At 42.7% G+C, this 23,049-nt stretch overlaps 1 protein-coding gene across 3 annotated transcripts in view; it reads left to right on the forward strand.

Moving 5' to 3' along the window:
• LOC139453965 (kinesin-like protein KIF15-B) overlaps positions 1-23,049 on the forward strand; it is a 49,272-nt gene that overhangs the window by 10,186 nt on the left and 16,037 nt on the right. For 2 of the 3 annotated variants that reach the window (XM_071235422.1, XM_071235424.1), the window contains exons 7-22: positions 256-435; positions 3,197-3,298; positions 4,745-4,852; positions 6,288-6,413; positions 7,807-7,865; positions 9,004-9,067; positions 10,528-10,660; positions 12,424-12,524; positions 13,095-13,298; positions 15,211-15,421; positions 16,148-16,284; positions 18,021-18,200; positions 18,747-18,941; positions 20,142-20,249; positions 20,812-20,917; positions 22,807-22,937. In XM_071235422.1, coding sequence (XP_071091523.1) covers positions 256-435; positions 3,197-3,298; positions 4,745-4,852; positions 6,288-6,413; positions 7,807-7,865; positions 9,004-9,067; positions 10,528-10,660; positions 12,424-12,524; positions 13,095-13,298; positions 15,211-15,421; positions 16,148-16,284; positions 18,021-18,200; positions 18,747-18,941; positions 20,142-20,249; positions 20,812-20,917; positions 22,807-22,937 — 2,145 coding nt within the window. The remainder of the gene's footprint in view (positions 1-255; positions 436-3,196; positions 3,299-4,744; positions 4,853-6,287; positions 6,414-7,806; positions 7,866-9,003; positions 9,068-10,527; positions 10,661-12,423; positions 12,525-13,094; positions 13,299-15,210; positions 15,422-16,147; positions 16,285-18,020; positions 18,201-18,746; positions 18,942-20,141; positions 20,250-20,811; positions 20,918-22,806; positions 22,938-23,049) is intronic. The other variant, XM_071235423.1, reaches the window with a different exon arrangement.

Here is a 23,049-nt window from a genome sequence, read left to right on the forward strand (position 1 = left end):
GAAGACTTCATGGCCTTCGGCAGAGTGAGAGGTCTATAATCCGGTGAATTCAGGGATCGTGTTCGTTTGTAAGCAGGTAGTAGATTTAAATTTCAAGACATTTGACATCGTTGAGCAATATCGAGATAAACTAGATATGTAAGAACTTATTTCAGCACCAGTGTAAGATGTGTGTGAAACTGATTGTCATTGTTATATTGATGTAGATGAACGTGATGTGTGAAAGCCGTTATACCTCTTTGTCAACACTTGCAGCATGGGGACAGGAAGCAGTTCCTGTGTCGGTGTTCGTTCCTCGAGATCTACCAGGAGTGTGTGTACGACCTCCTTGACCCCTCAGCGGAAGGCCTTCACCTTCGTGAGAACATCAAGAAAGGCGTCTTTGTCGACGGCATCAGTGAGCAGGCAGTGGCAAGTCCCAGTGAAGCATATGACGTAATTAGCTCCAAAACCACAACATCAATGACAACCTTTGTGTATTTTCAAACTTAGGGCTAGGCTGGTTTGTTGGTTTGTTGTTTAACGCCGCACTCAGCAATATTCCAGCTATATGACGGCGGTCTATTAATAATCGAGTCTGGGCCAGACAATATAGTGATTAATATCATGAGCACCGATCCACGCAATTGGGATCGATGACATGCATCAACCAAGTCAGCGAGCCTGACCACCCGATCCCGTTAGTCGCCTTTTACGACAAGCATAGTCACCTTTTACGGCAAGCATGGGTTGCTGAAGACCTATTCTTCCCCGGAATCTTCACGGGTCTTAGGGCTAGGACAGTGAAGATGGTAGCAGGGAGTCTTGGTTCAAATATTGATCACAGCAACCTGTGCCGGCTGTGAGAGGCGACTATATGGCGACTCTGTGACTTAGATAATTGAGTGTCATTGTATCTCAATTATGTGGATCCATGCTTGATAACAGTCACTGGATTGTCTGGTCCAGATTGATTATTTACAGACTGTCGTCATATAGCCGGAATACTGCTGATTGTGGTGTTAAGAATAAACAAACAAAACAAGACAGAATTTGTATCTGTTGATTCTGACAATGGTGTCTTAGAAGGGGATGTCAGGTTTCAATCTGATTACAGTTTTGAGATGCCCCTCAACAATGAGATGGCAATTCTCTCAACAGCCTTACATGCTCTTTATTATTTTCATTTGGTTAATTTGTGCCATCATCATGATCATACCCTGAAGATATTCGACTATGCTCATAATATCAATCACTGGTTTGTCTGGCCCAGAGTTGATTGTTTACAGGCACCGTAGTATAGCTGGAATATTGTTAACTGTGGCATTAAAACAACAAACAAAACATGATTGTACAAATACCAGGCTTCCGAAAACAGCACAAAGTCTGTCACCAGCTTGTAGAATTATATAACCAATTGAAGACAAAGACTACCATCCTGACTATTGTGTAATGTTGTGTGATGTCACTAAAGCCTCTGATTGAGGAAGACAAGGTAGGCCTCACATACATTACAGAGTTGTGGCTGAATGAAGGTCACAATCTGTGGTTTTGAATGACACTGTGCCTATCACTGCAGTGTATCACAAGGACTTGTATGTTTAGTGAGTATTTAGTAAGTCCTTTCTTGTTTATTGAGTATTTAGTAAGTCCTTTCTTGTTTATTGAGTATTTAGTAAGTCCTCTCTTGTTTAATGACTGTGTCGTAAGTCCTTTCTTGTTGAGGATGTTGTAAGTCCTTTCTTGTTTATTGAGTATGTCATAAGTTCTCTCTTGTTTATTGAGTTTGTTGTAAGTCCTTTCTTGTTTATTGGGTATTCAGTAAGTCCTTTTTTCTGTTTATTGAGCATAAAGTAAATCCTTTCTTGTTTATTGAGTATGTTGTAAGATCTCTCTTGTTTATTGAATATGTCGTGAGTCCTTTCTTGTTTATTGAGTATTTAGTAAGTCCTCTTTTTTTTTATTGAGCATATAGTAAGTCGACTAACTCTGCCACTGTTACCATGGTTACAATGTTCAGCAAGTCTGTTACCTTGTTTACCCTATGAATGTTTTGGAAAGCTCGACCATGATGAATCTGTGCTGATGGCGTTATGGTATATTAAGATGTGCTGATGACATATTAGTGTGTAGTGATGGCGTTATGGTATATTAAGATGTGCTGATGACATATTAGTGTGTAGTGATGGTGTTATGGTATATTAAGATGTGCTGATGACATATTAGTGTGTAGTGATGGCGTTATGGTATATTAAGATGTGCTGATGACATATTAGTGTGTAGTGATGGCGTTGCGGTATATTAAGATGTGCTGATGACATATTAGTGTGTAGTGATGGCGTTGCGGTATATTAAGATGTGCTGATGACATATTAGTGTGTAGTGATGGCGTTGCGGTATATTAAGATGTGCTGATGACATATTAGTGTGTAGTGATGGCGTTGCGGTATATTAAGATGTGCTGATGACATATTAGTGTGTAATGATGGCGTTGTGGTATATTAAGATGTGCTGATGACATATTAGTGTGTAGTGATGGCGTTGCGGTATATTAAGATGTGCTGATGACATATTAGTGTGTAGTGACCGTGTTATGGTATATTAAGATGTGCTGATGACATATTAGTGTGTAGTGATGGTGTTACGGTATATTAAGATGTGCTGATGACATATTAGTGAGTAGTGATGGCGTTGCGGTATATTAAGATGTGCTGATGACATATTAGTGTGTAGTGATGGTGTTACGGTATATTAAGATGTGCTGATGACATATTAGTGTGTAGTGATGGCGTTGCGGTATATTAAGATGTGCTGATGACATATTAGTGTGTAGTGATGGTGTTATGGTATATATAAAGATGTGCTGATGACATATTAGTGTGTAGTGATGGCGTTGCGGTATATTAAGATGTGCTGATGACATATTAGTGTGTAGTGATGGCGTTGCGGTATATTAAGATATGCTGATGACATATTAGTGTGTAGTGATGGCGTTGCGGTATATTAAGATGTGCTGATGACATAATAGTGAGTAGTGATGGCGTTGAGGTATATTAAGATGTGCTGATGACATATTAGTGTGTAGTGATGGCATTATGGTATATTAAGATGTGCTGATGACATTTTAGTGTGTAGTGATGGTGTTGCGGTATATTAAGATATGCTGATGACATATTAGTGTGTAGTGATGGAGTATATTAACATGATTAACACGCAGGTGCTGTCATCGGGCTGGATCAACAGAAGGGTGGCGGCGACGTCGATGAACAGAGAGAGTTCGAGGAGCCACGCTGTGTTTACCCTCGCCATAGAATCCAAGGTTTGTTCACAAATATAAAAATAAGCACATTGTGCACTTGCAGTATTGAGTGGGGGGGAGTTGAATTAAGTTATATCTTTATTCAACCATATGGAAAATCAGAAGGAATGGGTGCACAGTCAGAAAGAAATGTGAACATTAGTGACTTGTAGTGTAAAAATAGAGTTCTAGATAATTTTTGTCAATAAACAATATATCACGTGACTAACCACGGGTCCGGGTAGTCCGGTGGGTACCGGGGTCGTACTCAGTACCCACCCGACCCGGGTACCCGGGTTACCCGTCCCAGCCCTAGACCTTGTCACTGGTGGCTTCACCAGTGAAGCATGATAAGTATCTGTTTACACCTGGCTACATTTGTATATATATGTCATGTTTCCCCACCCCAAAGCAGGGGCAGGAAATGCCAAATAATGCATATGAGATCCATCAAAGATTGTAATGGTTTCAAGCTGTGTGTCAAGACTCAGGATGACTGTTTGAATGTAATAAGTCAGGTCATGTAGTCATCAAGCATCACCAAATTTGTTGTTACTGTACCGGATATTTTCACTGTTTTAACGAGCTGTGTTTTGTTATATACTGACACACAATTGAAATAATCAACTTCAGCTTGATATCAGAATAATTTTTTACTTATACTAAGGATCCTTAATGCAAAAGTATACAAATGTAAAATATTTATAGATTTTACAAAGATTTGTTTGGGGGCTCAAGTCCATTCCCAAACACATTGAATGAGATTCGTTGTGATGTAATTGTTGCATTTGATTATTTCATGCCTACCTCAAACCCAGAACAATGTCATTTGATTTTTATGTCCATTTTGCCAAATATCTTTTAAAATTGAATATGCATTTTCAAAGGGTTTTGGTATATATGTATTAAACTATTGAATTATAATCAAGACGAAAATCATTAAAAAAAATAATTTTGATACACCAATACTGAAAACTTTTTAAAGTTTTAATAAAATCACATTGTATCCAATTATCAAGCATTATGCCTATTAAACAAAGTACCTAATCTGGCAGATCCACACCCATTATGTGTTAAATCGAATTGAATCAGCAACCCATACTAATGGAATCGGGTGGTCAGGCTTGCTGACTTAGTCAATGCATGTCATCATATCTCAAGTGTAAAGGTCGATGTTCATAATGTCAATCACTGGATTGTCTGGTCCAGACTCGATTATTTACAGACCGCCGCCATACAGCTGGAATATTGCTGAGTGCGGCGTAAAACAACGAAAAAGAAAAAAATGTGTTATATGACTGAATAATGGTGAGTTTCTGTACCTGTAATCTGGTTTAGATTTGAAAGATAATGAAAACCAAAAATTGTAGAATGATTGATTTTAGTTCGAGGAGAAAGTTCTTATTTCCATTTGTGATTGAGTTGTTTTGACTTCCATGTGACAAACAACTGTGTTGTCACCTCTAGGAGCAAAAGGGAGGGGTTCAGAACGTGAGGATGTCGCAGCTGAACCTGGTGGACCTTGCAGGTTCTGAACGACAGAAGGACACCAACGCAGCCGGACAGAGACTCAAGGTAACTGGGGCCAGTGATGGGGATGTCAGAGTAAACAGCAGGTGCTTGTAGGCAGGGTCTGAACGACAGAAGGACACCAACGCAACCGGACAGAGACTCAAGGACTTTTAAAGATATCTAATTATGACTGCTTTTTGAAAATTCTACGTACAGGTTGATTAACTCTCTGAAATCCCTGGAATAAATGGAGTGAAACCTTAGCAATGATACGCCTTTGAACTATCAATGTTTACAAAAGAGCAGTCAGACTGATGTACCATTTCAGCTGCATGAAGTCAAGATTGTCACTGCCATCTTTGGGAGAGGTCCTCTATCTATAGGGGACGTAGACTTTAAAGTAGTGTAAAACCACATACAAACAATCAGGCAGGTTTTTTTTCGCAATTAAACTGATTTTCAGCTAACAAGATACTCTGCCAGACATAGCATCATTGAAGTCTCATTAAATATGATATAGTATTTACCAGTTTTCATTGCGGCCAGTGCAGATTCCGTGAAAAAATACAGGTCCCCAGCTATCCTTGCAGATTGTAAGAGGCAACTAAAGGAATCAGGTGGTCAGGCTCTGTGACTTCATTGATAACATGGCCACCCGTGAAGATCCGGGGTAGAATAGGACTTCAGCAACTCATGCTTATTGTAAGAGGCGACTACGCTTTTCGTATGAGGCAGCTAATAGGATCTGGTGGTCAGGCTTGCTGCCTTGGTTGATGCATGTCATCGTATCGCAGTTGTGTAGATCGATGCTCATGATGTCTGGACTGTCTGGTCAAGACGCGACTATTTAGGCTACAGTCATAAAGCTGGAATACTGCTGTGTGCGGCGTTAAACAAAACAAAAATTAATGATTACATTATCCCCAATGTGATGATTGATGCTCAGGATTTCAGCCACTGGATTGTTTGATCCAGACCTGCGTTACAATATGTAATATTGTTTGTTACTTATGTGTCTGTTGTCTTAGTAGGAAAACAGTAAAAACTGGCTCGTTTTAAGAATGTAATAGTAGTAGCCAATTTTCCTATACATAAGGGGGCCACAGGTGGCCCAGTCGTCTAAGGCACTGCTATTCGCTGTGCAGAGTTGCGTCCCTTGGGCACGCCAGAAACCTATGATTGTGGGTTCAAATCCCGGTTCGCCCCTTTTGTGTTTCTAGATTTGTCAGCACCATACCTGTGCTCGTGAGTTTCACCGAAGTGGTAAACGTCAGACCTGCAACACTTTCCACCCACATTATGCTGACACGCTGTGATATAACTGGAATATTGTTAAAAGTGGTGTTAAACCCAACTCACTCACTCACTCTTACACATAAGTCTCTGTTTACCTGTAATAATTAAAATTAACAAAGTAATTACATGTTTTTCACCATGCATGGGTAAAGTCTGTAATGTTTTAGATAGTATGAACTAATGTCTGATTTGTCATCAACAGGAGGCTGGATGTATCAACAAGTCGCTGTCAACACTGGGAAATGTCATGATGTCACTCGTGGACATCGCGCACGGCAAGAGTCGACACGTCCCGTACAGGGACTCGAAGCTAACCTTCCTCTTAAGGGTACAAACCTGTCATTGTTTGCTTGAGTATTTTAGTGTGTTATTCATATATTGCATTTTGGAATTTGATTAGAGTAGGTCCCCAGCAACCAAAGTTTGTTGACAGAGGCGACTAGGATCTGGGCCCACTTGCACAAAGCGATCTTAGCGCTACAACTATTATAAGCCTATGTTAAAGTATGGGAGTTACGATCATCTTAGCGCTAAGATCACTTTGTGCAAGTGGGCCCTGGTGGTTAGATTCAGTAATTTGCATGTCATTGTACTTTGACAACATTGCTTATAATACCAGCCATGGGTTAGTCTGGTCCAAACTTTATGTTCCTGGGGTGAACTTCGGGAGTGGAGCCAAATAGATCCAATACAATGAGTGCTGAAGGAGATAGTATTCGAAGCATAAATCGGCAAAATGAACACAATTGTGAACAAACCAAAACGAAGAAAGCGATTACATATGTCGAAACGGTGTGTGAATGGTCGACTATAGACGATGGAACAAAGGAGGGATGATGCTTGTCGGGCTCCCAGCGCAAGAAAGAATGCCCTGGGCATGGTGCAGGTTGCTGTCCCAGGGGTCATTCAGTTACAGGGGTCATTTAGTTACAGGTGTGATTGAGTTACAGGGGTCATTTAGTTACAGAGGTGATTGAGTTACAGGGGTCTTTCAGTTACAGGGGTCATTTAGTTACAGAGGTGATTGAGTTACAGGGGTCATTTAGTTACAGGGGTCATTCAGTTACAGGGGTGATTGAGTTACAGGGGTCATTTAGTTACAGGTGTGATTGAGTTACAGGGGTCATTTAGTTACAGAGGTGATTGAGTTACAGGGGTCATTTAGTTACAGGGGTGATTGAGTTTCTACAGCAGTAATTAGCCTATGGTTTGGATACATGAAATAAAGCCATTTAGTAATTAGTACTCAGTGCAATTAATATTGCCGAGTACAGTTTTGATGTCTGCGCAACATGAGTCCTGCTCACGACTCACAGGTGACAGACATGCTTAACATTTCGGGGGGCACAGGTGGCCCAGTCATTTAAGGCGCAACGATTCGCTGTGCAGAGTTGCGTCCCTTGGGTTCGAATCCCGGTTCGCCCCGATTATGTTTCTAGGTTTGTCAGCACCATACCCGTCCTCATGGGTTTCACCGAAGTGGTAAACGTCTGAGAGCTGACACGCCGCGATATGACTGGAATACTGTTTGGTGTTAAACCCAACTCACTCACTCACTTAACATGGGTGGGGGCTGAAACATAGGGCCAGTGATTTTAATCCACCTAAATAAGAAGTGTGTGCTGGAAGATGGGTCAGTTTCCTCATCCCTTCTGTAGTCTTGTCCGACCTGGTTGCCATGACTTCTGACAGTCCTGTTATTCCATGTCCTCATGTTTCAGGACTCCCTTGGCGGCAATGCTAAGACTCATATTGTGGCCTGTATACATCCTGGATCTAAGTAAGTCAACAATGTGACCAAACCGATATGCATGTTCATATATAACTCTAATTAAAAAATAAAACGACGTGTGGGAATTATTTATCATACAATAAAACACTGCAGGGCACAATAAACCATGAGGGGCGCAGCCCTGAGTAGTTTATTCTCCATGCAGGGTTTTATTGTGGACATGATAAACAACCATCACGAGTCGTTTATTTCTTATATATGAGATATCAACATTATGTATAGCCTCTTTAAGGATGTTTGTAAAACGTACACGCTTTACCCGTATTTATAATATTGATGACTTCATAAATACAATCCACCTGCAATGTCGGACAAATGCATTTCATGAACAGGGGGCTAAGTTTGGCATTTCATGGATATTCTCACTACTTTCACGGCGATTGCATGTACCTATTCCCCTAATACAAATTGACATATCTCGCCCACTTTCGGATATGATTGTTCAACCATGGCATTTTTCTGTGTTGCCCAGCTACATCTATGGTGAACATCTCACTTCCCTCTCAAAAATAACGTCTTCCAATCTACAACGTAATCATGTTGCGAGCGTATGTTCGAATCTCCAGAAATGACGTCATGATAGAAGAACAGTGTTTTATCATGAAATTAACCATGCATCAATGTATCGCGTAGCTATCTTGTATGAACACATCCATGTAGCCTGAGTGTTTTCATTTTCATACATCAATGTATTGAACCAACCAACTGAATGACAGCTGTGGAGAATAACACACCAACCAGTCAGACAAATGTGTTAAATTACCCAACTAACCAAAACCGATGAAAGTTAACTTTTCTATGACATGTTTAACTAAATGTGTAGATTCGTAGAAAATGAAACAAATGAAAAACATAAGTAGGATCTCAACAAATCCCAACAAATCATTTCAGTTAATGTATGTTTAACCATGTGAAGGGGCGGTCGGGTAGCCTAGTGGTTAAAGCGTTCGCATGTCACGCCGAAGACCCGGGTTCGATTCCCGACATGGGTACAATGTGTGAAGCCCATTTCTGGTGTCCCCCGCCATGATATTGTTGGAATATTGCTAAAAGCGGTGTAAAACCATACTCACTCACTCACTTTAACCATGTGAACACACTTGCATGACTGTGACTATCTGACCAGGTGTTTTGGCGAGACTTTGTCGACGCTACAGTTCGCCAGACGAGCCAAGATGATCAAGAACAAGGTGAGTACAGTGGTGTGGATGTAGAAGTCTTATAGGGCCCGAGGCAACTTGGGTTGTATACTCCCCAAGGAGTTAAGAATGATGGAATGATGGATCCACTGGCCGTGGAACAAATAATCCCGCTTTTGAGCAGATACTAGTACATGGATACCTGGGGTATATAGATGTATAATATATATAATATAAAATATAAAATTAAAAAATAAAAAAATGAAAAAAATAAAAAAAGAAGTACAGTGATGCAGGCTGCGTCAGTCAGGCACTGTCCAGTGATGAGTTCTACATCTGCTTCTCCCAGCGGATGGGGAGTTCCGGGGTCAGACCAGCTAAGGCACCACCTTTCTTTACCACTTTCTTACTATTTGCGCCTCAAAAAGTTAGCTCAATATATTGCCTTGTGCAGTGTTCCTTATCATGCCTTATAGCACGTCTGCTTGGGCCTGCAGTTTAACATAATATGTACCATGTACACACAAACAGTTAGAGGAGTAAACAAGGTTTGCCTTCAATGGATTAAAAAACTAATGTTTTTCAGATTTAACCTGTTGACAACTGTGATAGAGTGGGTAGATCCATATACCATGTTAGAAAAAGTGTCCCTTTAAAATTATTTTAAGGGAGACAAGGCTCAGGCCACTTGGCACTCCCAACAAATCTGATTCCAACATCAGCAGTCACTTTGTTTCACAGTAAAATTACTGTGCTATGTGTACTGTAAAACGTGAAATTAAAGCGAGTGTGAATTAAATGCGAAAAATGAGAGTGGTCTTTGCTCGCATTATTAAACATCGCATTTATATCAACAATAAGACATTTTTGATTGCAGAAATACCAACTTGGACATACGCTGAAAACAAACAACTATGTATTCCACATCACTATGTATTGAGCAGCACTTGTAACAAGTATAAAAACAATGCCATTCAAACACTAATTATATCCAGTGAATTGTCACAAGTGTTCTACTCACTCATGTCATCACTGATCACACCTGCAAGTCCAGACAGACGCCACCCAACACGGTGTCTTTGCGACTGCGTCAAAGGCCGACACGAGCCAGCGCGCACGTATTGTTTTAGCTGTAGTTCTCTACTCAGCGCTAATAAGCGGTGCTATTTGGTGTGTGATTAGATTAATGTAAGGTTGGATTAAGGTGAGGATTCTCCTGTAAACCTGACAGAGGACATTTGGTTTAGATATTAATCCACTGATGCTTGAGAGGAGGGGGTGTCGCATTCATATTGAGTCGCATTTTTGGTTAGGGGCCAGCGGTCGCATTCTTTTGGAGACGCATTAATTTCACGTTTTACAGTATCTATCTAACAATTAATGATCGCCATTATTGCACTTTGAACATTTAGCTGTTTCACACAACTCCTCTACGTCTAGACCTCGGCTGAACATAGGCGCCAGGTGGCGGAGCATAGTCCCTCTGTGAAGTGAATGTCTTTGTATTCCAGGCAGTGGTCAACGAAGACACCCAGGGCAACATACTCCATCTACAGGCCGAGATCCGTCGCTTGAAGGACCAACTGCTGCAGTTTCAGATGGAGGGGGCGCCACGGGAACTACCCCCATTCCAGGGGGGGTCAGGTGAGAGACAGCACAATCCGTACTTTATATAAGAACATGATGCATGTTATCAGAGAAATCTTTAAATTCCTTTGACCTGTTTGCAGATTGTGTGTGTGCGTGTGCAGGACTTTCACAGCTTTAATAGTGATAGCCTTCTGAGATATTAGGGAGAAACAATACAGCAAGGTCACGGTACAATACGTATCATGATACATAGGTCACGATACAATACGTATCATGATAAATAGGATACAATACGTATCATGATACATAGGTCACGATACAATACGTATCATGATACATAGGTCACGATACAATACGTATCATGATACATAGGTCACGATACAATATGTATCATGATACATAGGTCACGATACAATACGTATCATGATACATAGGTCACGATACAATACGTATCATGATACATAGGTCACGATACCATACGTATCATGATACATAGGTCACGATACAATACGTATCATGATAAATAGGATACAATACGTATCATGATACATAGGTCACGATACAATACATATCATGATACATAGGTCACGATACAATATGTATCATGATACATAGGTCACGATACAATATGTTTCATGATACATAGGTCACGATACAATATGTATCATGATACATAGGTCACGATACAATACGTATTATGATACATAGGTCACGATACAATATGTATCATGATACATAGGTCACGTTACAATACGTATCATGATACATAGGTCACGATACAATATGTATCATGATACATAGGTCACGATGCGATACGTATCATGATACATAAGTCACGATACAATACTAATCGCGATAGGCATATTTATGTCAATTCGCATGAAAACTTCTTACTATAAATATTTCAGAGCAGGTTCAAAAAGGAAAAGGAAGGTGTAGACACATGTTCGTAGCGAAACTTTTTAGTAGTGAACTTGAAACGCTAATTACAACGCATTTTTCTTTATTTGAATGACTAAAACGGCATTGGGGTCATTAAACAAGTAGAAAGACAAAAACCTATCGGGTATCATATCGTCGCATAAAAAGTCAGGTACACAGATGTATCATTTCAAGCCTATCAGATACATGGTGCAGTTTAACATGTATACCCCACTCAGACAGAATACACTGAATCTGAGCCGACCAGTTCTTCCGGTGTCCCCTTCATGCAGGATGGGACGCGAGTCACTTTCTTAACGTCATGGTTTGACACAGCCAGGGGATAGAACCACTGACCTTCCGCTCTCTGGGCAGACGCAGTCTATAAGTGTTGTAGTAAGCCTAAACAACTGCTGTTTTCTCATACAGATGTGACTAGTTAATGTCAAGTAAGATGTCATTACAATGCTGGAGTAATGATTAAACCAGGGACCAGATAGTACAGGTGAAACGAGATATCGATACACCAGTGCATTGTGAGTTTTCATACGCCGATACGATACTCGATACATTTGTTTCTGCATCGATACAAGACGATACAATTGGTAAAATACATCACTGCTCGTTTAATGATCCCCTGGCGTTTTTGTCAGTCAAAAATCGCAAAATGTATTGTAGTTAAGTTCGCTACCAACAAGAGCCGCAACAAATATGTGTCTACAGTGTGATTTTCCTATCTAACCTGCTCTTAAATATTTATAGTCAAGACGTTTCCACACGATTTGATGTATAATGACCTTTGTTTCATGACCTCGCTGTGTCGTTTCACTCCTAGCATTTAGCTAAGAAATTTTCCATATTAAAATTGAAACACTTTTCTTGACTTCTTGCTTCAGACAGTGCTCCGGTTACCATGACTACTGGGGGAGATTCAGAATGGAGGAAGAACTTCATAGAATCAATGTTCTTCCGGGAGAAGGCTGAAACTGAAAAGAAGGTGATACTATCAGCATTCAGGGGACATGTTTCACATAAACTGTCTCCATTGTATCATAATTAAGGTGAAGAGATACATTGGTGCACCGGTACATCGTCATATTGTAATGAAGAAAGAATTTGTCCCAAATAACCGTGGGTCAGAATTATTTTTTTTAGAAATTCTAATTCCAAGTCTGTTTGTTGCTTAATGCCGCTTGAGGCAATATTCCAGCTCTATGACGGTTGCCATAAATAACTGAGTCTGGACCAGACAATCCAGTGATTGACATTATGACTCATTCCAAGGAGAAATCAGAAATGTTTCATGCAGTTTACTTTTTTGTGAGGATGTTTCAGCTTCACTCCCCTATTCGGCCTGCAAGGACGTAGGTGATGGAGTGTGGACTGGTGAAACATTAAGCTCACCGAGCATCTTCTACAGAAATCCACGGACGTTAGCTAGCTGTCATTTCTTTGAATCATTTCAAAAATATTATAATTCAAAGCTTGTTAAACTTGGATTCATGGTGTGCATTTCTGAAAATATGACTGATTCAGACAGTGATGGTTAAAAACCTCCATGTTTCAGAATTTGACACAGACCATTAAGGATCTTGAAGATGTGGCTAAGAAGCGGGAGAAGTTCAACCAGTCGCGGGAGATGGTCATGAAGTTCCGCGAGAAGGACATCGAGATCCTGAAGAAGGAGGTCGCTCAGCTCAAGACGAGGCTTGCAGGGGGAGAAGACGAGAACGCCAAGGATCACCACAGCTCCAAAGAAAACGATCAGATTGTGAGTAGAAATGGCCAATGAGTACAGATGAACTTTGATGCCACCAGTGTAGTGTGTTCCTATACATTTTATAACATGCATGGTGGCAGTGGGGTTAAAGTTGCCGCTTGTCACACTGAAGGCGCAGGTTTAATTCCCATCATGGTGTTCACTGCATCCACCCAAACAACCACCCAGCCACCCAACAATCCAGCCACCAAACAACCCACCCGATGATTACACATGAAATGTGTTGATTCAAGATAAAGAAAACAATTTCATTTGAACTTTTACTAGTTTTAGCAATTTGTTGTTATATAATTATGAGTTAGTTTGACTTTGAAGACCGTTTACACCCTATATCCCAACACACAGGCCTCAATGAAGGGGGACCCGTGAAGATCCGGGTTAGAATAGGTCTACAGCAACCATGCTTGTTGTAAAAGGCGAGTAACGGGATCGGGTGGTCAGGCTCGCTGACTTGGTTGATGCATGTCATCGTATCCCAATGCTCATGGATGCTCATGATGTCATTCTCTGGATTGTCTGGTCCAGACTTGATTATTTACAGACCACCGTCATATAGTGTTAAACAATAAACAAACAAATCCTTGAAAGAGATGAGCTAGTTTGACTGTTATCTCCTGTCCCCCCGGGCCTCCTTAAGGGAGGAGATGAGGTAGTTTGACTGTTATCTCCTGTGCCCCAGGCCTCCTTGAGGGAGGAGATGAGCTAGTTTGACTGTTATCCCCTGTCCCCCAGGCCTCCTTGAGGGAGGAGATGAGGTAGTTTGACTGTTATCCCCTGTCCCCCAGGCCTCCTTGAGGGAGGAGATGAGCTAGTTTGACTGTTATCTCCTGTCCCCCCGGGCCTCCTTGAGGGAGGAGATGAGGTAGTTTGACTGTTATCTCCTGTGCCCCAGGCCTCCTTGAGGGAGGAGATGAGCTAGTTTGACTGTTATCCCCTGTCCCCCAGGCCTCCTTGAGGGAGGAGATGAGGTAGTTTGACTGTTATCCCCTGTCCCCCAGACCTCCTTGAGGGAGGAGATGAGGTAGTTTGACTGTTATCCCCTGTCCCCCAGGCCTCCTTGAGGGAGGAGATGAGCTAGTTTGACTGTTATCCCCTGTGCCCAGGCCTCCTTGAGGGAGGAGATGAGGTAGTTTGACTGTTATCCCATGTGCCCCAGGCCTCCTTGAGGGAGGAAATGAGCTAGTTTGACTGTTATCCCCTGTGCCCCAGGCCTCCTTGAGGGAGGAGATGAGGTAGTTTGACTGTTATCACCTGTCCCCCCGGGCCTCCTTGTGGGAGGAAATGAGCTAGTTTGACTGTTATCCCCTGTGCCCCAGGCCTCCTTGAGGGAGATGATGAGGTAGTTTGACTGTTATCCCCTGTCTCCCCAGGCCTCCTTGAGGGAGGAGATGAGGTAGTTTGACTGTTATCCCCTGTGCCCCAGGCCTCCTTGAGGGAGGAAATGAGCTAGTTTGACTGTTATCCCCTGTGCCCCAGGCCTCCTTGAGGGAGGAGATGAGGTAGTTTGACTGTTATCCCCTGTCCCCCCGGGCCTCCTTGTGGGAGGAGATGAGCTAGTTTGACTGTTATCCCCTGTCCCCCGGGCCTCCTTGAGGGAGATGATGAGGTAGTTTGACTGTTATCCCTTGTCTCCCCAGGCCTCCTTGAGGGAGGAGATGAGCTAGTTTGACTGTTATCCCCTGTCCCCCAGGCCTCCTTGAGGGAGGAGATGAGCTAGTTTGACTGTTATCCCCTGTGCCCCGGGCCTACTTGAGGGAGGAGATGAGCTAGTTTGACTGTTATCCCCTGTCCCCCCAGGCCTACTTGAGGGAGGAGATGAGCTAGTTTGACTGTTATCCCCTGTGCCCCAGGCCTCCTTGAGGGAGGAAATGAGCTAGTTTAACTGTTATCCCCTGTGCCCCAGGCCTCCTTGAGGGAGGAGATGAAGGTGCTGACAGAGAGGATCAAGTGCCACCCTGTGGTCGTCCGCCAGAACGTGGAGCTGCAGAAACTGAGGACCGAGCTGAAGCAGCTCAAGAATAACGACAACTACAGGCAAGCTGTGATCAGTGACAACCGCAAGATCGAGGAACTGGACAAGGTGTTCAAAGAACTGATGGCCGAGAAGTCGAAAGGTGAATTCTTGCGTCTTGATTGTAATAGTCTTTGTTCTCCTGCTATGATGTGATTGAAGTACTGTTCAAAGTGGTATTATGCCTAAACTACAGAAATCTTTTCCGATGTGTGTACTTTAATAAAGCTTTTAAAGCGGTGGGGTAACCAATTGAAGACCCAGTGTCCCCTGCAGTATATATTTTGCTGGAATATCGCTAAAAGTGGAATAATTTTATACTCACTCACTCCCTCTAAAACTTTTATTTTACTGTTCTTGAAAATATCAAAAATCATAAATTCACCATTGAGTTTTATGAACATTATTACAATTATTACAATGTATCGAAGGTGAACTCACTGTCATATCATATCCTGTACATATTTCTCATGATATTTACGATGTTATGTGATGCCTCTTATGACACGATGACTATGTAGCCTCTATAATGAATAAAAACAATTTGTAAAAAATTATTTTTATTTTCATAAATTTTATTTTGAGTAGTGTCAGAAGGTTAAAGTAAAAAAAAAACTAAAGAAAAACTTTGCTGTTGGGAATGCTCCTCAAAATGACAGTTCAAATAGTTGCTTGTCTCTCTCTATCACGTAGTACAAATCTACCTGTGGAGTTATTCTACTGCTTGAATGTGATGAAGTAATAAAGTAATGCTTATTGATACTATGATAGCAAAGTTTCATCATTGAGTAGTTCCTGTGAGTGAGGTCAGTGTTGGATTCCTGTGTAGTTGCAGATGACGAGACCCCTGGTGGCAAGAAGCTAGTCAGCCCCTACAGCACGCCCCAGACAGGGGACAAAGTTGCCGTGGCAACCGTGGAGAAGTACAAGTCCCAGGTGGCCAACCTTCAGAAGGAGATCGAAGGGGTTAGTGCTTGAACCCACATCCATACAGCACAGTTAGTGCTTGAACCCACATACATATAGCACAGTTAGTGCTTGAACCCACATCCATACAGCACAGTTAGTGCTTGAACCAACATTCACAGCACAGTTAGTGCTTGAACCCACATCCATACAGCACAGTTAGTGCTTGAACCCATATCCATACAGCACAGTTAGTGCTTGAACCCACATCCATACAGCACAGCACAGTTAGTGCTTGAACCCACATCCATACAGCACAGTTAGTGCTTGAACCCACATCCATACAGCACAGTTAGTGCTTGAACCCACATCCATACAGCACAGCACAGTTAGTGCTTGAACCCACATCCATACAGCACAGTTAGTGCTTGAACCCACATCCATACAGCACAGTTAGTGCTTGAACCCACACCCATACTGCACAGTTAGTGCTTGAACCCACATCCATACAGCACAGTTAGTGCTTGAACCCACATCCATACAGCACAGTTAGTGCTTGAACCCACATCCATACAGCACAGCACAGTGCTTGAACCCACATCCATACAGCACAGTTAGTGCTTGAACCCACATCCATACAGCACAGTTAGTGCTTGAACCCACATCCATACAGCACAGCACAGTTAGTGCTTGAACCCACATCCATACAGCACAGTTAGTGCTTGAACCCACATCCATACAGCACAGTTAGTGCTTGAACCCACATCCATACAGCACAGTTAGTGCTTGAACCCACATCCATACAGCACAGTTAGTGCTTGAACCCACATCCATACAGCACAGTTAGTGCTTGAACCCACATCCATACAGCACAGTTAGTGCTTGAACCCACATCCATACAGCACAGCACAGTTAGTGCTTGAACCCACATCCATACAGCACAGTTAGTGCTTGAACCCACATCCATACAGCACAGCACAGTTAGTGCTTGAACCCACATACATACAGCACAGTTAGTGCTTGAACCCACATCCATACAGCACAGTTAGTGCTTGAACCCACATCCATACAGCACAGTTAGTGCTTGAACCCACATCCATACAGCACAGCACAGTTAGTGCTTGAACCCACATCCATACAGCACAGTTAGTGCTTGAACCCACATCCATACAGCACAGTTAGTTCTTGAACCCACACCCATACTGCACAGTTAGTGCTTGAACCCACATCCATACAGCACAGTTAGTGCTTGAACCCACATCCATACAGCACAGTTGGTGCTTGAACCCACATCCATACAGCACAGCACAGTGCTTGAACCCACATCCATACAGCACAGTTAGTGCTTGAACCCACATCCATACAGCACAGTTAGTGCTTGAACCCACATCCATACAGCACAGTTAGTGCTTGAACCCACATCCATACAGCACAGTTAGTGCTTGAACCCACACCCATACTGCACAGTTAGTGCTTGAACCCACATCCATACAGCACAGTTAGTGCTTGAACCCACATCCATACAGCACAGTTAGTTCTTGAACCCACATCCATACAGCACAGTTAGTGCTTGAACCCACATCCATACAGCACAGTTAGTGCTTGAACCCACATCCATACAGCACAGTTAGTTCTTGAACCCACATCCATACAGCACAGTTAGTGCTTGAACCCACATCCATATCGACATCTATAGCTAGCAGGTTGGTCATTAAGCATGTACCTCGCGATCCCAGCACTGTATGACAATTTCGTGGTTTTTTTGCCAATCCGATGAATCTAAGTTTATATTACAGATGAAGGCTACACTGACAGAGACGAAAGAGACATCGGAGAAGAAGATAATTGAGCTGGGTGCTGAGCTTAGCTCGGCTAAACAGATGAATGAAGAGGTCATGAGAAGTCTAAAAATGCGTCAGCTCCACTATGACTACGAGAAAAAAACCTTGAATGATCTTCACACTCGCACTATAGAGGTAGGCATTCTGGTGTTTATACAGTTTCTTCCATGTCAGTCTTTTCTATGGTGCTTTGGGGCAGAGGTGGTGATATGCTCTAAACATTGCAACCTGCTGTGCAGAGTTGCTTCCCTTACGTCTGCCAGGAACTGCTTATATTTCTTAATTATGCACCTTACCAGTGTTTGTGGGTTTCAAGTGGTTAAGTGACAGCAGTAGAAATAGGCATAGTCCTTTACACCTTGCCGAATTGCCCGATAGTTAAGGTAACATAAGTACCAGTAGACATTCACCATTTTTAAGGGTTTTGCTATATGTTGTCATTATCTTGACAAGAGGACTTTCTATTGCTGTAAAGACCTGCAACACTTCAGACTTTCCACCACATCAAGCTGCCATGGAATGCTCTTCAAAGCCATTTTAAACCCAACTCACTCACTCAAGTCAAGCAGTAAACATCCTTGATTGGGTATTTATTGTGGTGTATATATGTATTCATCTAATTGTTGTATTTGAACGTTCAAGACCAATCCAGCATTTGCTGCTTACTTTCCTCCTTACTAGACCATCACCACCCCTCAGAGAGCCAGGTACAATCTACGCAATCGTTCCATCCATGAGATATCCCAGGTCAAGGCCGTGTCTCCGGACCTCAACCAGACCATCGAGATGGAGGATGGGATATTGGGGGAGGACATCCCTGAAATCATGAATGAGGCGGCACACGAAGCCCTCACGGGGGAGATAAAACAGCTCCAGGTAAATACCAGGGTGTAATGCTGTGTCAAATACCAGGGTGTAACGCTGTGTCAAATACCAGGGTGTAACGCTGTGTCAAATACCAGGGTGTAACGCTGTGTCAAATACCAGGGTGTAACAATGTGTCAAATACCAGGGTGTAACGCTGTGTCAAATACCAGTGTGTGACACTGTGTCAAATACCAGTGTGTAACGCTGTGTCAAATACCAGGGTGTAACAATGTGTCAAATACCAGGGTGTAACGCTGTGTCAAATACCAGGGTGTAACGCTTTGTCAAATACCAGGGTGTAACGCTGTGTCAAATACCAGGGTGTAACGCTGTGTCAAATACCAGGGTGTAACGCTTTGTCAAATACCAGGGTGTAACGCTGTGTCAAATACCAGGGTGTAACGCTGTGTCAAATACCAGGGTGTAACGCTTTGTCAAATACCAGGGTGTAACGCTGTGTCAAATACCAGGGTGTAACAATGTGTCAAATACCAGGGTGTAACGCTGTGTCAAATACCAGGGTGTGACGCTGTGTCAAATACATGGGTATGAGGATACATCAAGTAGTACAAGCAGTCATTCTCCTGCATGCATGAGGTCTGTGATACTTCCCACTTGTTCAAGAAGCACCAATTTACATGGCCCTCAGATGATGAAACTCTCAGGCCATTGAACTTGAGTGTAACTGACACTGCTGCGCTGACCTCAATACCACCCGGAGTCACCCGCTGACCGCACACTAGACTTGTGCTTCTCCCTGTTCTACTGTATTGTTTGTTGTTTAATGCCACAGCAATGTTCCAGCTATATGACAGTGGCCTGTAATTAATGGAGTCTGGACCAGACAATCCAGGGATTGATATTGTGAGCAAGGATACACGCCGTTGGGTTACGATGACACTCAGTCTCAACCAAGTAAATGAAACTGACCACCCGATCCATTTGGTTGCCTCTTACAACCAGCACAGGTTGTATGGGGATCAGTTCTAACCCAGAATACCATGGGGTTTGTTCCACTGTTGAGGATGTTTGTGATGTTGCTGATAGATTGAGAGTGACACACGGCTCCCTCACTCACCCCATGTTTGTGATGTTGCTGATAGAGGAGAGTGACACACGGCTTCCTCTCTCACCCCATGTTTGTGATATTGCTGATAGAGGAGAGTGACACACGGCTTCCTCTCTCATCCTATGTTTGTTGTTATCCAGGAGAGCAACAACAAGTTGTCCGAGCGTCTGGAGGAGTACGAGAGTGACGTGATGAGAATCCGACAACAGACACTCAAGTATGAGAGCCAGATAGAACAGCTCAATGATGTAAGTGTAGCAATGAACGATCAATTTGGGGAGAAGGTCAGTGCAGCTAGCAACATCAGCCTCATTCTTGATGGTACTTTTGAAACGAAATATACTCACTGCAGCTTGAGAACAGTCAAAGAATCATCATCAAAACGTTCATTGAAACTTTGCTATTGCAATAAACCAAACGTTGTTATCGATAATAGTTATACGTTTTCGAACTAACTCACCAATTTCTAGAATGCCTATCAAACAGTCAGTATACCTGTGTAACTAGGTTTTCTCAAAATCATGAACAGCTCTAAATATGGCTCCATTACAGACTCACAAACATGTTTTGTATTTTCGTAGATGCCAGGGACGTTGGGGTAGCGTAGTGGTTAAAGTGTTCGCTCATCACGCAGACGACCCGGGTTCCATTCCCCACATTGGTACAATGTGTGAAGCCCATTTCGGGTGTCCCTGTAGTGATAGTGCTGAAATATTGCTGAAATATTGCTGACATATTGCTCACTCGTAGATACCAAATGTGTGGTGTTTATATGATGTTTATTTGATGTTTATATGTTGTGTGTGTCAGATCTTGAAAAAGGAGAGGAGTGAGAGAGCCATTGAGGTGGAGGAGTATGAAAACTCAGCTGCCAAGATGAAGAAGGACTTGGAAGAAACACGGGAGACATCCAGAGGTCAGTTCGTGAGTGAAGGTCAAGGGTGAATGTTTGGTTATTGTTGAAGGGTGAAGATCAGTCTTTGTTTAAGGGGTGAAGGTCAGTTATTGATGAAGGGGTGAAGGTCAGTTATTGATGAAGGGGTGAAGGTCAGTTATTGATGAAGGGGTGAAGGTCAATTATTGATGAAGGGGTGAAGGTCAGTTATTGATGAAGGGGTGAAGGTCAGTTATTGATGAAGGGGTGAATCTCAATTATTGATGAAGGGGTGAAGGTCAGTTGATTAAGGTTTGAAAGGTCAGTTGTTGATGAAGAGATGAAGTCAGTTGTTGATGAAGGGGTGAAGGTCAGTTATTGATGAAGGGGTGAAGCTCAATTGATTAAGGTTTGAAAGGTCAGTTGTTGAGGAAGAGATGAAGTCAATTGTTGATGAAGGAGTGAAGGTCAGTTATTGATAAAGGGGTGAAGGTCAGTTGTTGATGAAGAGGCGAAGTCAATTGTTGATGAAGGGGTGAAGGTCAGTTATTGATGAAGGGGTGAAGGTCAGTTGATTAATGTTTGAAAGGTCAGTTGTTAATGAAGAGGCGAAGGTCAGTTGTTGATGAAGGGGTGAGGATCAGTTATTGATGAAGCGGTGAAGGTCAGTTGATTAAGGGGTGAAAGGTCAGTTGTTGCAGAAGAGGTGAAGTCAATTGTTGATGAAGGGGTGAAGGTCAGTTGTTGATGAAGAGGCGAAGGTCAGTTGTTGATGAAGAAGTGAAAGTCAGTTGTTGATGAAGAGGTGAAGGTCAGTTGTTGATGAAGAAGTGAAAGTCAGTTGTTGATGAAGGGGTGAAGGTCAGTTATTGATGAAGAAGTGAAAGTCAGTTGTTGATGAAGAAGTGAAAGTCAGTTGTTGATGAAGAGGTGAAGTCAATTGTTGATGAAGGGGTGAAGGTCAGTTGTTGATGAAGAGGCGAAGGTCAGTTGTTGATGAAGAAGTGAAAGTCAGTTGTTGATGAAGAGGTGAAGGTCAGTTGTTGATGAAGACGTGAAAGTCAGTTGTTGATGAAGGGGTGAAGGTCAGTTGTTGAAATCACAAGGTGTTGGAACATCACAGGGATAGCTTATCAAACATATTTGTTTTATTGCACTTGGGAACTTTCAGACATCGAGCGTTCATGTAAAGGTCAAGGTCATAGCCAGTTTGAATGTATCAGACTTCAGTTGACATGACAGATTTAACCATCAAGTCTGAGGTTAAGTATCAGGTTGTATTGGAGTTAAGTGCATTGGGTGTTGAAAGACATGATGGGTAAATGTTATATCATAGTTAAAGGACAATAGTCATTGGGCCTTGGGATAAAGGTGATGGTATGTTTGAGGAAATGTTTTTCAGGGTCTTTGGGTAAAAGTCATTGTGTCTTGGGTTAAGGGTCATTTGGCCTGAGGGTAATGGTCAGTTAATGGCTGTATGTGTGAAGATCCTTTGGGGACAAGAAGATAGAACTGACCATCAGGACTTCATGCTTCCCGAGGGGTGGTAGGGTAGCCTAGTGGTTAAAGCGTTCCCTCGTCATGCCGAAGACCCGGGTTCGATTCCCAACATTGGTACAATGCGTGAAGCCCATTTCTGGTGCCCCCCGCCGTGATATTGCTGGAAAATTGCTAAAAGCGGCGTAAAACCATACTCACTCACTCATGCCTGATATGTTCTAAGAGGCATCAATGGTTGATGAGAATGGGTTGAGAAGCAACCTGACATGTATCCTACTCCATGAATCACAGCACACACTGGGCTGTCTAGAAGACATCTGTATGATTTCCAGTGAAGAGACACAATGCTTATTGATACTTATTTGGTAATCCGGACAAGTTGCGTGATGCAGTCTTGAGGACAACACTATCTGCTGTTTGTATTGTGACAGTAAACGGCGAGGAGGCGTCGGACCTGCGTGTGATGATCAAGTGGGTAGACAAGGAGAAGGCGGACATGGAGAAGAGGGACCGGGTGGCGGAGGAGTCGAGGCAGAAGGCTGTCACAACGCTCGAGACACAAGTAGGTCCACCTCACAGTCCCAGACAGGATAGGTCCACACCACACAAAGCGACATTTTTTTCATCATCGCCCGCGACGCGTTTTGCGGGGGTATTGAAATTGACACCATCCG

The sequence above is a fragment of the Haliotis cracherodii genome, unplaced genomic scaffold (genome assembly GCF_022045235.1).
Source record: "Haliotis cracherodii isolate W230 unplaced genomic scaffold, xgHalCrac1.p SCAF_10, whole genome shotgun sequence".
NCBI classification, from domain to species: Eukaryota; Metazoa; Mollusca; class Gastropoda; order Lepetellida; family Haliotidae; genus Haliotis; species Haliotis cracherodii.